At 36.1% G+C, this 16,755-nt stretch overlaps 2 protein-coding genes and 1 long non-coding RNA gene across 4 annotated transcripts; 2 read left to right on the top strand and 1 right to left on the bottom strand.

Moving 5' to 3' along the window:
* On the bottom strand, positions 440-1,526 carry LOC110272289. The gene is made up of 2 exons (XR_002363459.1): positions 1,121-1,526; positions 440-1,028 (listed from the first exon to the last, which is right to left on the bottom strand). It is a non-coding gene; the product is annotated as an uncharacterized LOC110272289 (long non-coding RNA).
* On the top strand, positions 1,760-4,784 carry LOC107642023 (protein FAR1-RELATED SEQUENCE 5-like). The gene is made up of 2 exons (XM_021124352.1): positions 1,760-2,351; positions 2,456-4,784. Exon 2 carries the CDS (start codon positions 2,657-2,659, stop codon positions 3,935-3,937), a length of 1,281 nt encoding a protein of 426 aa, XP_020980011.1. The 5' UTR covers positions 1,760-2,351; positions 2,456-2,656; the 3' UTR covers positions 3,938-4,784.
* Positions 13,023-15,258, top strand: LOC107642022. 2 transcript variants are annotated; one of them, XM_016345357.2, is made up of 3 exons: positions 13,023-13,361; positions 13,872-14,014; positions 14,969-15,258. In XM_016345357.2, exons 1-3 carry the CDS (start codon positions 13,067-13,069, stop codon positions 15,101-15,103), a joined length of 573 nt encoding a protein of 190 aa, XP_016200843.1. In that variant the 5' UTR covers positions 13,023-13,066; the 3' UTR covers positions 15,104-15,258. The 2 variants fall into 2 exon arrangements, with proteins under 2 accessions (XP_016200843.1, XP_020980012.1); XM_021124353.1 differs by having other exon boundaries at positions 14,950-15,258.

Below are 16,755 nucleotides of genomic sequence, written 5' to 3'. Positions count from 1 at the left end.
ACACGTATTCATTTTTAGCGTTGAATTATTGTCTAGCGTGACTAACAATAAACAACACTAATTGCACCAGCATAAACTAAAACTCCAAAAAAGCAAGTATTCTAACTTCACTACATTAACTTCTATTAGGTGACGAAAACGAAAAAACCAATAAATTAAAGTTCTCCACCGCTATTCAAACAACAAGAATGCAATTATTATGTCTATCAAGTACCCAAACTTTCTCTCATACTTTCAAACGGCATTAAATGAATCTATCCTGTATGGCTGGCAAAATCACCTAACACAAAATGACAAATCCTCTTCACCCACAATGTTACAGAACAATCTTTACATAAGAGTCAGAGTTATAGTTGACAAAATGATAATAGTTCATTTGTATTAAAAGCTTGTAAACTGGAACAAGACATTACTTAAAGTTCCAATGAAAATCGCGGCAGACCAAAAACACAGGGATATTTACTTTAAACATACACCACTTAAATTAACATACTAAAACAACAACCGATTATGAAATAACAAAACATTCTTAAACAAAACATAAAAACATTATCAACACTAACTAAATTTCGAAACGGTCTCAAGGTGATTGTCTTTCAATGTGGACGTTTAGAAGAGATTCATAGCTAGCCATGAATTTCTCGTAAGCATCCTCCAACTGACCAACCTTAGCACGAAGTGCAGAGTTTGAGTCATTAAGAAGTTTCACCTTTGAGTAATTAAAGTCGCGGATATCCTTTCCAGATAACTCAACCACGCGGTCTAGCATCTTCAGTGCAGCATCCTCTCATGCAGCCTTCTCATTTAAAGAAAACCGCCCCTTAATAGAAAGTGGAATCTCAAATGGGTCACCGGGAACAACCACAGTGAACCTGAAGTATGGATCGTCATCTCTCAAAAAACGGTCCTGTTTGAAGAAACAAGGACCAGGAATTCTAGCCTCGTAGCAGGTCTTCAACAGCCACTCTTCCATGTCACTGACAATGGCAAAGTCACCATTCAACTCCTCCCTGGGAATTACCGGAAGCCTTGCCAGTGAAACAAAAAAAAATTAACGGTACATCTAAAATAAAGGAGGAAGGATGGGAACCTTAGCCAAAAATTTAATTATAGTCCTTACATGTCACAACAGGACGCCTACGTGGTCCACCGCATAACAATGGAAGCTTTTGACTAGATGCTTTGCGTGAGTTTCCACTCAGTTCAAACGTCGCAGATTTCTCTGAGGAAATCATATACATTCTAGCTTTAAAGCATAATGTGGCTTGTTCATAGCTATTGAAACAATAAAATTCTGGATGGATGAAGTTTAAAACTTGTTCATTGGCCTACTCCCAGCTAGTGTACACACCAGAGACATGGCCCTTTGTAACGGCAAAGAAGAGAAAACGCTTCATGCACTCTTCCATATTTCTCAAGTAGTACAAACCCAGTATAAAACCATCACCAGGCACACAATATATATTTTAGATTGAGGTTATTGTCTAGTTCAGGCTTCATTTTGAAATTCTAAATGGGTTAGAGTGTTAACGGGTCAGAAATTGAATAAAGGTGAATAAAAATTATTATCCAACTACTAATGGGCTAACAACTACTAGCCTACGAATGAGAATAAGCCCCAGCCCAAATCATATTGCTTAAAAAAGTCCATCCACAAAAAATTATTTCTATATTTAACTTCACATATCCACATTTTCAGTAATTACATAGAAACCCAAATGTGGGGAATGTATCACTATTTTACCAAAAACTTCTTCAGCAATTAACTGGTTGAGGGGATATGTACTATGTGTCAGATTTCAAAAAAATTGTAACACGCGTCACCAACAACTTGTGACACCACTTGACTCCATACAAGGCGCATAGGAAACCTGAATCAGCGAGGTCCAGGCTAAAACTCACCCATGTTTTACTAGTATTTTTGTTTTGACCATTGGAATTATTGATATTAGAAGGTTGCCCCAAATTTAAAGACAATTTCTTAAACATAACCACAAAGCCAATATGGGCCTGAAATCACTTAATGGGTGGAATGTTAGGTAAAAAAAAGTGATGAAATGTGATAGGTAAGATTAAAAAAAAAGAAGGCAGGGCCAAAGAAAAAATAAAGAAAGAAAAGAAGTAAAGGCCACTGTCGAGGCTAATTCATGGTCTCCTCTTGATTCGGCACTGCGAGTTTGAATGTCGGGTCAGGTTTGGGAATGGGCTAGTGATCCCCTGAATTTCCTCATCGAAACCCTAGAATGGCTTCTTAGTCGGAGTGCAATGTTAATTACGGTAGCAATGCTCTATTTTTGTTGTGGAGTGTAGCCCCCTTGTGATTGCATTGTCGTGTCCTATCGGTTTTCATGGTAACGATACTATATTTCTTTTTCGAAGTAATATTTTTGCAGCTCAATGTTGTTGATGACATTTTGTTAAACTCTGATTTGTGTCTCTGCCGATATGGTTTCAGTTAGGGTTAGAAGATTTTTGTGCAGAGCAAGAAGCACCGCTGGACAGTGAAAGAATGAATGTGTTGCATGATTTAGATCCCCAGGAAAGGACATTCGAAGATGTGCCTGATTGTGTTTCCGATTCCGATGAATATTGTGGGGATAATTTCTATGATAACTGAGAGAACAGATTAATTGACGGGATTGCGGACCTTCGGACCATGAAGTTTAAAGAGCTAACTGCATATCAGATTCGAAGGCTTCATTTTCCAGATCGATCGGTTGCCTTTTCCTTCTACAACTTGTATGTCAAAATGAATGGTTTTTCTGCACGGAAGAGTCGGATACGACGTAATGTGAACAATGACGTGACACAACAAGCATTTGTGTGCTTTAGACAGGGTTTTAGAGACTCGTGCTCTGGTAATGACGCTGCTCGACGCAAACAGGAACCAAAGCCTACAACTAGATGTGGATGTGGGGCAGAGATGCGTGTGCATATACATGAGGAGACGGGCAGATGGATTGTAACCTACTTTCAAGAGGAACACAACCATGAGATGCTTGATGATATGTTAACTTTTATGCTTCTTGGGCATAGGAAAATGAATTCTGCTGCAATTGATCAGATGAACATGATGCTGAAAGTTGGTATTAAAACTCCTCAGATTTATTCATCATTTGTACACACTGCAGGCGGATTTCATAATGTGCCCTTTTTGAAAAGAGATATGTATAATCAGATAGACAAGCAACGGAGGCTCATAGGCGGTGATACCATGGCTTGCCTTAAGTATTTGGAATCAACGGCAGCAGAGAGCCCAGGAATATTCGTGCGATACCTGGCAGATGATGAGGGTCGATTGGTCCACCTTTTCTGGTCAGACAATTGTAGCCAATTGGACTACCATTTGTTTGGGGATGTGGTTGCATTTGATGCGACTTATCGAAAGAATAAGTATATGTGCCCTTTAGTTGTGTTTTCCGGTGTCAATCATCATAACCAAACCATTGTGTTTGCATCTGCACTTGTTGCAAGTGAGAACGAGGCAACCTATACGTGGTTACTTGAACAGTTTCTAGATGCCATGAAGGGAAAGAAGCCTGGGTGTGTGATTACCAATGGGCATGGAGCAATGAAAAAGGCCATTGAGACTGTGTTTGCCAGTGCTTATCACCACCTATGTGCTTGGTACCTGATAAGGAATGCAACATCAAACCTCAGCAACCCAACATTTACGTCCGAGTTTAAGAAATGTATGCTTTTTGATTATGAGCTGTCAGAGTTTGAAGAGAAATGGGAGAAGTTGGTGTCTAGCTTGGGTCTTCATGACAATGAATGGGTTTGTGACCTTTATGCCAGGCGCAAGATGTGGGCAACCGCTCACATTAGAGGACGTTTTTTTGGAGGCTTTCGCACAACCTCTAGATGCGAGGGATTGCATTCTATGCTTGGAAAATTTGTTCATTCTAGGCATAACCTGAGAGATTTTGTTGAATAGTTCTTTCGGTGTATTTTCCAAATGAGATCTAGAGAAGCACAGTTTGATTTACAGTCAATTGTTGGGGACGTAGTACTACAAAGCCCGTTGCATGATTTGGAGAGGTCGGTAGCAAACATGCTCACCAGAGAGATATTCTTACTATTTCGTCCAATGCTTTTGCGAGCTTGCACTTTGAAGATTCGTTCGTGCACGTACACACCAATTTTTGAGATTTACACGCTTTCACATTCTGGAAGCTTGCATAAAGAGTGGCGCGTATCTCACTATCCGAATGAAGAAATATACAAGTGTAGTTGCATGAGGATGGAATCGCTTGGCATACCATGCGATCATGTTGTTGCCGTCCTTGTTCATCTTGATGCTACTGAGTTACCCAAGAGTCTCATTCTTGATAGGTGGTCCAAAAATGCACGTTCAAGGGTTCGTGCATTCATGGATAATGGCCCCTTTTGCTGGGATTCAATGGTCACTTGCCGTAACTGGATGCTAAGCAATCTTTGCAGGGAGTTATGCCTTCTTGGTTCTGCTGGCGATGCTGAATTCTACGAACTGACGGATAAATTTTGGAATGAGATAGTACTTCTTAAAGAACGAAAAAAAGGTATGCAAGCTGACAGGGAAAGGACCGAGCCACATGCAGAGTCAACCACCCTTGAGGGCTGCATTAGGAACCCCCTGATGGTGCGTCACAATAAGCCCCAAAGAAGGGGTTCGATGAATCACCTCGTCGGTGCAAGGTGTTAAGCGGTGTGGTGTTTGACGCCGCGTCGGGCATAACCGGGTGTCATGTGCTTTAAACAGCCAGAGACGCAGACATGGGCATCGTCGTTATAGTAATGCGTTGGAGGAGAACATTCATCACGTTGAGGTTTGTTAAGCAAATCGGCTTATAGCATTTGTTTAGATTGTGCTTCATTAAGCATATATTACTAATAAAAATAACTAAAGACAAAAGTACAATTACTTTAGTCTTATATATCAATATATTTTTTGTTATAAAACATTAATTAGTTATAGCTTTTTAGAGCCCCCAAGATGATTCTTATAGGCCGGAATGGACGGATATGGAATACACTAGTTTCTTTTGGGATGGTGATGGTGGCAGTGACAACTTTGACATGGAGATCCCTGTCTCAAACCCATATTTCAGCTCACAACCCTACAGCAGCCTGCCGATGATTCTCATTTCACTTAAGTGTTGGTGGTGAATACTCCCCAATAGCAACCAATCGGGAAAGGGCCTCCCCCAGATTTCTGACGAATAGTTTCCTACTAACGCTCCCCTCTTCATCCATACTAGCATCCAAATGATACAAGGTCCGCTCTCAGAATGCCATAACCGCCAGATACCAGTGTCCACATGCATCCTTTACCTGGATATAAACCTAAAAGAATACCAACAATTGTGAGGCATGAATTGATTGTATTTGCCAACAACGATAACTACGGCAACAACTTACATAGTTGAGGCTTTTAGAGGGCCTCATCCATCTCTCCTTGTAACGACTCTCCAGTTCCTCAGCAGAGCTTCCCTCCCGAAAATCAATCTGTACATTTTGTTGCTAATCATCGATAAAGAAAATTATACCACACATTTTACTGTGTCATTGGCCGACTTACCGCGAATCCAGGAGGCAAGGTCCAGAATTCTACCCTATCGTTTCCGCGAGTGGCTAAACTTAGCCATAAGGCTAACATTTCAAAAATGTTATCGTCCGGCATATGAGGGGGTGGAGGGTGAGTATGTTGTGGTGCTGCAACACAAAATGTCCAAACCTAACCAGTTCTTCCCTGCAAGGTAGTTTGTGAATCTCAACTTAACAAATTAGAGGCCAAATAAATACAGGTCACAAACAAGTATCGTAATCAAAGAGTTTCACTATCGGAACTTACATGGGGTCTCCCATTGGGTTAAATGCATATGCAGCAACTACTCTCTGCAAGTCAGTGAATTTGTTGTCCGTTGGCTTCAGCAATCGCTGGTCTGCGGGAACCTCTAAGAAGGCGTCCAAGCACATTGTGTTAATCAGACTGCAAAACAATCTAACAGAGGTGGACGGCCGCGGCCGTGGTCCGTTTAGATGACCTAATAGAGGTCGGTTCACTAGAAATTCCTGTATTGGATCAGCAGGTCCTAGTCCAGGGAATTTTGAGTTTCCACCAATGGAACCCGTTCTTAGCAAATTTGCAGAGGTGCGCTCGTAGTTATTCTTGGGCATTGTTGTTGGGTATCCATACAAACTTCCACGAGTGTTTTGTGAGGGTCCAACTAATCGGGTGAAATGCTTCCCTTGGGTGGATATCAGTTTCGTCTCTTTGTGAGCCACAACCTCTGCTGCCGTCTGCAACAAAGTTATTATGGATTATTGTTCCTATGTAGAGCATGGTTGTTCAATAAAATATTAATTTTATTTGCAATTTTTTTTTCTGACAATTTTTTGTTAGACAAAATAGCATTACAATTTGGATTCTAATCCGGGTAGTGGCCCAGTCTCACCCTTAATGGGCCTTATAAATAAATCACGTATCATAGCCTTTCCCATACCCAAAAATTTATTAAAAAAAAGGTCATTGTCAAGTTGGCTTTGAATCTAAGATGTAAAAGTGATCTGAATCTAGATCAAGCACAAATTATGTGTTCAATAATATTGGATAAAAATCAAAAATAAAAAGAAAAAAAATAATCCTTTAACATCTGAAAAAATATAATTAATTAAATTTTTCATTAATAAGAAAGGCCAGAAAAAATAAAAACCAAAGTCAACCATTTGACCAAGGAAAAAAAACCTTTCTAGCCTAAATATTACGTAACTGTAGCCTAGACATCACCATACCTTGAACGAACCTTGTTGGCCGGTACTCTTCTGGTTTCTATTGTGGCTGCCGGTTGGCCTCTTCGGTGGGTTTGCCGCTAGTATACTTCCATGGCTTAAATAAATGATGAATTGTGTTTGCCAGTCTTCTTCCTGTGATAAACTCAAAACAAACATTCTATATATACTAGGCTCTTTCAATATTAGTTGAGATAGCGTCGACGCGATATCTATTTTTATTGAAGTGACCAATTTAGATAAAATATCTGCTCTCTGATTTTCTTCCCAAGGTATATGTATTTTTTGAAAATGTTTAAATTGTTGTATTAAGTGTTTTACTTTATCTAAGTATTGTTCTAGCAAAAGGTCTCGTACTTGGAAATTTTTCTTTACCTGTTGGGCGACTAGCAATGAGTCACAGTAGACCTTCAGATGTTTGATATTAACCTCGTCAGCTAGGCATAATCCAGCTAGCAAAGCCTCATACTCGGATTGGCTATTGCTTGTTGTAAAGGAATATTTTATTGATTGTTCGGTTGACACACTTGTGTTGTCTTTAAGGATGATTCCGGCTCCATTGACATCCTCGTTGGAGGCTCCAGCAATGTATAACTCCCATTTGGGTAAGGTATATCTACTGCAGTAAATTTTGAGATAAAATCGGCAAGGATCTGTGATTTTAATGAGCCTCGAACTTGGTATGAGATATCATATTCAGATAACTCGATCAACTATTTGATTAATCTTCTTGCTAGGTCAGGGTGCACCAGCACCTGTTATAATGGTTATTGAGTTCGAAGTATAATCTCATGGCTTTGGAAATAATGACGATGGCGTCTTGCTGTAATGATCAAGGTATATGCTAATTTCTCAATGTCCGGGTATCGTGTTTCTGCATTTTATAAGACTTTGCTCACAAAGTATACTGGATGTTGTTTTTTACCTGTTTCTATGACAAGTACAGAAGAGATTGTATGAGTAGATACTGATATGTATAAATATAAAGGCTTATCGTGCATCGGTTTATGTAATACAGGTGGGAAGGCGAGGAGTTCTTTAAATTCAGCAAAATCTTTCTCACATTCCTCCGACCATGTAAAGTCTTTGGATTTCTTTAAACTGTTGAAGATATGATATGATCTTGCCGCCGATGTTGGCAAGAATCGTGATAGGGCTGCCAATCTTCCTGTTAGTTGTTGTACCTCCTTGATCGTTGTAGGTGACTTCATTTGTATTATAGCTTAACATTTTTCTAGATTTGCCTCTATTCTACGGTGTGTTAGCATAAAACCGAGGAATTTTCTGCCTTGCACTCCAAACGTGCATTTTTCTGGGTTTAGCCTCATATTATGCTTTCTCAATTGTTCAAAAACTTCCAGAAGGTCGGTTTTATGGTTTTCTTCCGTTGTCGACTTGACCACCATGTCGTCCATGTATACCTCCATATTCTTTCCTATCTGTTGCTGAAAAACCTTGTCCATTAGCCTCTGGTAGGTTGCCCCTGTATTCTTAAGACCGAAAGGCATTACTTTGTAACAAAAGTTCCCTTGGTCGGTTATAAATGCAGTTTTCTCTTCATCGTCAGGGTGCATTAGTATTTGGTTATATCTTGAGTAGGCATCCATGAAACTCAACACTCTGAAACCCGACGTCTTATCAACTAACTTGTTAATGCACAGTAAAGGGTAGGAATCTTTCGGGCATACTTTGTTCAAGCCTGTAAAATCCACGCACATTCGCCATTTGCCGGAGTTTTTCTTTACCATTACTACATTTGCTAGCCACGATGTGAATCTGATTTCCCGAATAAAACCCGCGTTTAGCAGCTTCTGTGTTTCTTTGTTGGCAGCTTCTTTCTTTTCCCATCCTAGGTTACGCTTCTTTTGTTTGATTGGACGAGCTCTTGGATCTACAGTGAGCTTATGGCGTATCACATCCAAGATTATTCCTAACATATCAGCTGGGGTCCAGGCAAATAAGTCAACATTTGCTCGGAGCAGGGTAATAAGTTTCTACATTTCATCTGCATTCAAAGTGTAATCGATGTTAGTGCTTTGCAGTTCATCATTAGTTAGCGTTACCTTTCGGAGGTTGTCGGTTGGTGAAGGTTGTTCTTCTTCGTTTAGCCGTGGGTCTAGCTAATTTATCTTTGGCATGTCATTTGTATTATAGACCGAGTTGATCCTCGGAATTGATCCTTCGGTTTGTTTGATCTTGAGTCCTGCATTGTAGCACTGTCTTGCCTCCTTTCGGTCAGAATGGACAGTTGCAATAATATCACACTGCACATGGAACTTAACACACGGGTGAACAATAGAGACAATAGCTCCAAAAGAGTTTAGGGAGGGTCTTCCTAGTATGATGTTATACGGGCTAATACAATTAACTACCAAATATTGAATGTCTAAGGTCTTAGAGTTAGGATACTCCCCTAGGGTGGTCCGCACCCATACATAACCTGTTACTGGGACTCTTTCTCTGGAGAATCTGACTAGCTCACCAGATGATGGTTGGAGCGCTTTTTCGTTTAGCTGCATTTTCTTTAAAGTAGATAAGAAAAGTACGTTTGCACTGCTTCCGGGGTCCATGAGGACTTTTCGAATTGTCATTTCTCCAGTTGTGACTGAAATTACTACAGGGTCGTCGAGGTTAGCACTTTGAGATTGTAGATCGAACTTGTAAAGGTGATACTGGGAGTAGTAGAAATCGGTTGTTATTATGTTGTTTCTCTCTACAGTGTTAGCATGGTCCTATAACTCCTTTTTCTTCTAAGCTTGTCTCTCCATGGTATGAGAATCCTCCTGATATGTAGTTGATTATTTTTCTTACTGCATTAGGTTAACTGGAGGCAGGCCATTGCTCTTTGTTGGTATCCAGAGTTATGTGCTGGTGATCTGCTGCTATCTGACCTGTAACATCTTTTTGTATTCGGCCGGTTACATATTTGTCCAACAATCTTGCCATGCTAGACGTTCCAGTAGATCTTTGGCCACTATGCATTCGACGGTGGTATGTTCGAACTTCTGGTGGAAGGCGCAATACTTACTTCTGTCAACATACTTTTGTTCCTCGTAGGTTCCTGCTTTACTGGGCACTTCGATGAGCTTTGTATGGAGGATCTCTTTGATATGTCTTCTCTTTTCGTGTTGAAATGTGTAGTCAAACTTAGGTGTCAACTTGAACGGTTTCTTTTGTTCTCGCATGTGGTGTGTCTTTCTAGGTTTATCATCATCCCTTCTAGGTGTTTGCCTCTTAGCTTTTCTGGCCTCCCGGAGTTCTTTAGTTTCTATCTGTCTAGTTGCCTTGTCCCTGAACTCGGCCAACGCTTTGGGTTTCGCGACGGCAATTGTTTCCTGGAATTTTCTAGGTCAGAGGCCACTCTTCAGAGCATGTAAATGTACGTCAGGACTGAGATCAAGCATCTTCATTGCCACGTTAGCGAACCTTGTCATGTAATCTTTTAAGCTTTCGTACTGGCCCTGCTTGATGGTGCTGAGGTAGTCAGAATCATAGACATAGATCTTGGATGCTGGAAAGTGGTTGATGAATAGTTCAGCGAACTCGTCGAAACTGGTTATTGATCCTGCAGGCAAACTAGAAAACCAAAGTAAAGCAGCTCCGTCCAAAAATGTAGGAAAAGAACAACATAAAATTGGGCCAGAGGTACGATTTAAAAACATCATAGATTCAAATTTTGTAACGTGTATTTTTGGGTCACCAATTCCTTCATATGGCTTCAGAGTGGTCGGGAGCGTAAAATTTTTTGGCATCTGAAATTCCATTATCTCCTTTGAGAAAGGGTTTTTTTTTTCCTTGCTGGCTTTGAAGGTTTCGGATCCAGAATGGTATTTGTTTGCGATTGCTCCTCTTCCTCATCATTTTCTTTGTTGACATCTTTCCTATCTCCTCCGTTCTTGCTTCCGTTGGCTCTATCAGCTAGGAGGTCGGCCATTTTCTTGACCTCTGCATGGAGGGCCGCATTCATGGCCACAAGCTCATCATGAGAAGGAGGATGTACAGCGCCATCAGACATAGTTTTGAAAACAGGAAAAAAGGTCGTTGTGGGGTTATTCAAAATGAACGGGCCCACAGTAGGTGCCAATGTTCCGTCCTGATAAGGAGCTTCCGAGATATTGTTTGTTGCAAAAGGCAGCTTTATCCAGCTTCCTACTACAAGTTGAGCCGTGATCTCTTCGTTTGTCCGGTTGAGGCTGGAACTGAAGTTGGAGACCTGTAAAAAGGACTCCAACGCTCAAGTCAGTATTAAATCTTATACTAAACCAAATTTCTCAAGTAAGAATGTCTCTTTGTTTTTTTGATGATCCTGTTACTAGTGCTTGTTCTCTATTTATTGTTGTGTTGAAACTTGATATGGTCACCATTAATACGAGCTATAACTCGGCCTCATGACCGTTATTGGCAGTCACCATAACTCGTCATTTTCCGTTACTGCTCGGATCTTATGAGCTATAACTCGGTGACATCAATGCTCTTATCATAACCGACGTCTCAAACGGTATGATAAAATCGGTTACAAAACCAATCATCGCAGAAACCGACGATTGATCACCCAAAATGTAACGGACGAAGAAATATCTATAAAAGAAAGGTAAAGTATCTCTTTGAAGGACGAAGGGGAGAGCGAAAGAACTTCACATAGGAGATTATCTTTTTAGAGCCTTACAAAAAAAAACTAAAATTCGATTAAATTTTATATTGAAGTTTACTATGAATTTTTGTTCTTCCATTTTTAAGTTTTAAACTTAAAACACCAATTAATTAAAACACTAAGTTACTAACTAATCTATTTGACCAATCTTACAATTTATCTAGTCTTTGTCATAGAAAAATGATATGTTGGTCCTTTTAAATGTGTGTGTCCATAGAGAGGTGTGAGGTAGTTGGGGTGATCAAATCCATATAGTAGCACGTGAATATGAGGTATGAATGCCATTTACCCAATGCTCGAGTTGGTGAGGGACAGAAAGTGTAAGCGCGCTGCACTTCACTCCCCTTTACATCACATTATTCTAATTCAACTATCTTGCCACACACGAAAATGGATCTTTTCCAATTTTTTTTGTCAATAAAGAAAATAAAATGTGATCTCTCACTTTTAATTCTATAAGTGAGACTAAAAAATAAATGAGAGAGAGCAATAAAGGATGAGATTTTCCACTGGAGAAGAGCCACTCTCGTCACACACTACTTGAGAACATCATTTAGAAAAACAAATTCAAATTATTAATTTCTCCATCCAATCACTTACTGCCACGTCAATCCTTCTTTATTGTGTTAGCTGTGGGAAAAATAAGAACAAATTCAATAGTGTTCTTGAAATTTTAAATCTGCCGTATATATAAAATAAAACAGTAACAATTTTTACATTAGAAATTATTATAAAATGATATGGATTTCACTAGTTTATTGTGTTAGCAATAGGAAATTTTAAGAACGATTCTAATAAAATATTTTTGGATTTTTAAATTTGGTATATATATATATATAAAATGAAATTATTTTAATTTTTATTTTACGTGATAAATTTTTTACAGATAATTTCATTTTGATGAAGAACTAATTAAATTTTATCACTTTGTATAAAGTTTAAAATAAATTGAAACTAAATATTAGAGTGATAAATTTTACATTTAGTCTTAAATCAATAATTATGGTATACGATTCGACAAATGTTGATGTGATTTTTGTAATGATCTAAAATGAAATTAAACTTAAAGTGAGCATTAGAGATGTTCTAAAATTTGGACAATTCTATGATAAAAAAAAAAATTGTGTAGAGGGAATGAAAATGAGTGTATAATCTATTTTTAAAAATTAATAAAAATAAAATGATACATTTTTTAAAATAAGTATCTAACTATTTATCAAAGAGAATCTTCATCTTTTTCACTATTTTTTCTTTTCATCTTAACATGCACCCTAGAATTTTATTTAACAATTCACTTAGTAGATTCTCTTATTGAAAATACATTAAATACATAAAACTTTTTTAGAATTTTTGCTATTCTTATCTCTTTAACAAGTGTACTTTTGATATTTTTAACTAATAAATCTTACATTTAATTATATATCAAAGATTAAAAAATTTTAATGCTAAATTAATTAAAAACTTTAAATATAATTTGAAGTTAATATTGTTCTCAAATGCATATTCCTTTCCGAAAGTGACTCAATGAAACATATTTCATTAACTATTGGCTTAACTTGCAGATGCAAATATAAATAGTCCTTCCAATAAGTGTCTTGAGTTGAACCTAATAGGCCTAGTGCATTTTCCTCTTCTTTTTCATTAATGGGGAATTGCCAAGCCATTGATAAAGCAACACTAGTGATACAACACCAAAGTGGGAAAATAGAAAGGTTTTATTCTTCTGTTAGTGCCACTCATGTTATGAAAACAAACCCTGGTCATTATGTTGCCCTCGTTGTCTCCACCACCTTGTGTGCAACAACAAGTAGCAACAACAACAACAACAAAAACGTTAACAATAATAATAACAACCAAATTCGTGTAACTTGCATCAAGCTTCTCAAGCCCACAGATACACTCCTTCTTGGCCATGTTTATAGGCTTGTTACTACTCAAGGTTAGATGCTATTCCTCTTCTCAATTTTTTCATTATTGAATTTTGCAACTTAGTTAGAATATATTAAGATTAATTACCATTTATTAGAATTATTTAACATATTTGAATATTTATTATAAAATATTACGTTTTTATTATTTTGATTCTCTTAACACCTATAAATATCATTATATACTACTCGAATATACACAAATCTTTTTTCTACTATTCTCTCCTACCCTTTCTAACACAACTAATCCCATTTGAACCGCTTAGAAAAAAATTTGATGATAAATATTAAGTATTCCTCAGAGAAATTTATTCTTTAATGTCCATTCTAAGTTTAGGATCATATTATTTTTTGTTTCATTTGGTATTTGGGAGATTTTTTATGAAAATGTTTAAGATATCCGTCATAAATATTAGTTATTTTAGTTGTTTAGTGCTAGTGATTTTAATTTCAGAATTTCTTTTTAAAGTCCTTATTATGCTTATTCCAAATTTGATGCACTAAGTGCTTGTTGAATGCAGAGGTTATGAAGGGGCTAAGAGAAAGGAAGCACACAAAGAAGAAAAACAAGTTAGAATCAGCCCAGAAACTAGGTTGTGTTAGGAAAAAGAATAGGTTGGAAATGGAGAAAGCAGCAAGAATGTTTGACCCGGAAGACATCCAGGTAAGTCTCAACTCTCAACCAAAAATTATATATTTTTTTCCTTCCTTCTCTAAACTGTTTTTATCATTGTTCTTTTAATTTTTAACTTTCAAGTAATATTAGTTTGGTGCTTCTTGTAGTTTTTTTCTGCATATTCAAAAGGAATATCATCGCACCCTAAAAAAAAGTATAATGTCCAATAAAATTGTCCTAAATGAAAGAAGGGAAATGACGGTTTTATTCTCATTTTTTATATTATCACTCTTTGTATGATTTTTTTTTATTGTATCTTTGTATGAATTCGTAGAAAAAAAGAGTAACTATTAAAAGAGGAATGGCATTATCATGTTCTACAAAAGAATTACATTCATTATTTTGGAGTGTTATTGGAACTAAAATTTTTTTAGTGTTAAATTTTGATTTTATTCAAATGTTATGAATGCTATGTATGGATATATACTATTAAGGCTTGATTTATTAGTTTCTTTGGGGTAATTGATATGTTCTTAGTAATAATCTTCCCTTCACATTGGAATGAGACATCTACATAAAAAATAGTAGATGACAAAAATCAAACAAATATTGGTTGTGAAAAATTAGGTTTAATTATTCTGTTGGTCCTATAGTTTCGTGAAATTTTCAATTAGGTCTTTATACTTTTTTTTTAATTCGGTCCCTGTACTAAATATTTTTTTTCAATTAAGTCTCTCTTAATAGTAATTGGCTTAATTTTATAAGGACCTAACTAAAAAAAATTGGTATAGGGACCCAAATAAAAGGAAAAAAAAGTGTAGAGACCCAATTTAAAAAAAATTTAGTGCAAGTACTCAATTAAAAGGAAAAAAAATATAGGGACCTAATTGAAAATTTCACAAAACTATAAGGACTAACAGAGTAATTAAACCGAAAAATTATTGCAAGAAATTAGACATGATATATAAACTAATAAACTTCAGTTATATTTATTCTTTTCAGGGTACAGAACCTAAAATACATGGATCCAAGACAACAATCTCAAGTAATAATAATAATGGTGGTGGTGCCAGTGCCACAGCTAAGACAAGATTTTGGCAACCCTCTTTACAAAGTATTTCTGAAGTTGCCAGCTGATATGTGCTTTCCATCTTGCCCCACATACTTAGGTGTGAGGACAGTTGAGCAATTTTTTTTTAAAGAAAGAGTTCATCGCAATAAAGTAAAGTTTATTACAAGAGCTAAAAATAACAACAGCCAGTTGAGCAATTACTATAAGGAGAAAAAAAAAAGAACTACATGATATATATATTATATAGGTGAATGCTATCCTACCTTCTCTAAAGTAATATGTAAGTTACCCTCTATGATGTGTCATATTCTAATTGGATGTTTATTTTAATATATTTGTTATATATTTATTAAAATATAAATTTAAAAAAAAATTTTATATTAACTAAATTCTAAACTAAAATATTGATGTGACAAATTAAAAATAGAAACACGAATTAGTGTCACAGTAAAAATTTTTAATTTAAAAAATTTATCATGTCAAATAGATTTTTAATTTAAAAATCTATTCTACACAATTTGGTTTAGAATTATATGAAAAAAGAAAGAAAGAAATTGAAGTATTTTTTAAAAATTAATGTAGCTAGTTTGCAATTATTTTTTATGAAGGTCTTGATTTTTATTTAATTTTTGTCAGAAATCAGAGATTTTGTGTGAAAAATAAAAGAGTAATATATAACATTATTTTTCAGATATTTTGTTAAATTTTTAATAAATTTTAATAACCTGAAATCAATTTTTTATTTTTTATTTTATTAGATAAATTAATCATCCAACAAATTCTACTAAAAAAATTTAAAATAAATAAACACCCATTAAAATATAACACATTAGAAAAAGTAATTTATATGTTATTTTAAAGAGGGTAATAGTAAAATTCTGCTTCAGGGATGCTAGAAATAATTTAGTACAAAGGAAAAGAGATACAAAGAAAGAAATAGAAATAAACATTCTGTCTTTGTTTTAAAACAGAAAGAAATTTGTATCTCTATTTACAAATACCACCGTTTATTGCTTTTGTCTCGGTAACAGAATCTAAACTCTACCTACGAAATCATATAAGTGTTTGCTTCGGCCATGATTGTGTATAGTAAAGTTTGACCGGTTTCCAATATCCATGAATGCTACTACTCTCTAATTAAATCAAGCTCTATCGTTACAAATTCTTAGAGATGTCTACTTTATCTTAGGATCCATTTTAAGAGAATATGATCGAAAAAGTCCTACTGTTTTCAGAGAAAAAGAGGAAAACTATTCCACTACACCAAATGTGCATTTATATTATGTATAAATAATTCTAAGATGGCCTAAAATATGGCAAAAAAGAAAAAAGTTTTTCTTACCGAGCCAAATGGATGAAATAAAAAAAAAATATCCTAACGAGTTAAATTTCTCTTTAAGTAGGAAATTAAATTAGTAGAAATAGATTGGTTGGATTTGAAGTATAAAAAATATCATCTAATTATAAATAAACTAAACTAGATGTGTCTTCATTAATAGGGGTGTTCAAATCCAAACCGATCCAAATTAAACCGCTCATCCAATCCGATCTAAATCGAAAACCGATTAAAACCGCACTAATTCGGATTTGATTGAATTCTATTTTTTGCAAACCGCTGGATTGGATCGGATTTCGGATCTACTTTTCATAACCGATCCAATCCAATTCAAACCGCACAATGTGCTATAATATTATTATTTTATTATTATATTTACAA

The sequence above is a fragment of the Arachis ipaensis genome, chromosome B05 (assembly GCF_000816755.2).
Source record: "Arachis ipaensis cultivar K30076 chromosome B05, Araip1.1, whole genome shotgun sequence".
In the NCBI taxonomy this organism is placed as follows: domain Eukaryota; kingdom Viridiplantae; phylum Streptophyta; class Magnoliopsida; order Fabales; family Fabaceae; genus Arachis; species Arachis ipaensis.
The sequence above is the reverse complement of the archived record's forward strand: the minus strand, read 5'-3'. Positions and strand labels throughout refer to the sequence as shown.

What these genes read in the sequence shown, in the direction of transcription:
- LOC107642023 (XM_021124352.1), top strand. Translation starts at nt 2,657, where the DNA reads ATGAAGTTTAAAGAGCTAACTGCATATCAGATTCGAAGGCTTCATTTT.
- LOC107642022 (XM_016345357.2), top strand. Translation starts at nt 13,067, where the DNA reads ATGGGGAATTGCCAAGCCATTGATAAAGCAACACTAGTGATACAACAC. An exon ending in TAGGCTTGTTACTACTCAAG is followed by an intron (nt 13,362 to 13,871) that starts GTTAGATGCTAT and finishes TGTTGAATGCAG; the next exon opens with AGGTTATGAAGGGGCTAAGA. An exon ending in TTGACCCGGAAGACATCCAG is followed by an intron (nt 14,015 to 14,968) that starts GTAAGTCTCAAC and finishes TATTCTTTTCAG; the next exon opens with GGTACAGAACCTAAAATACA.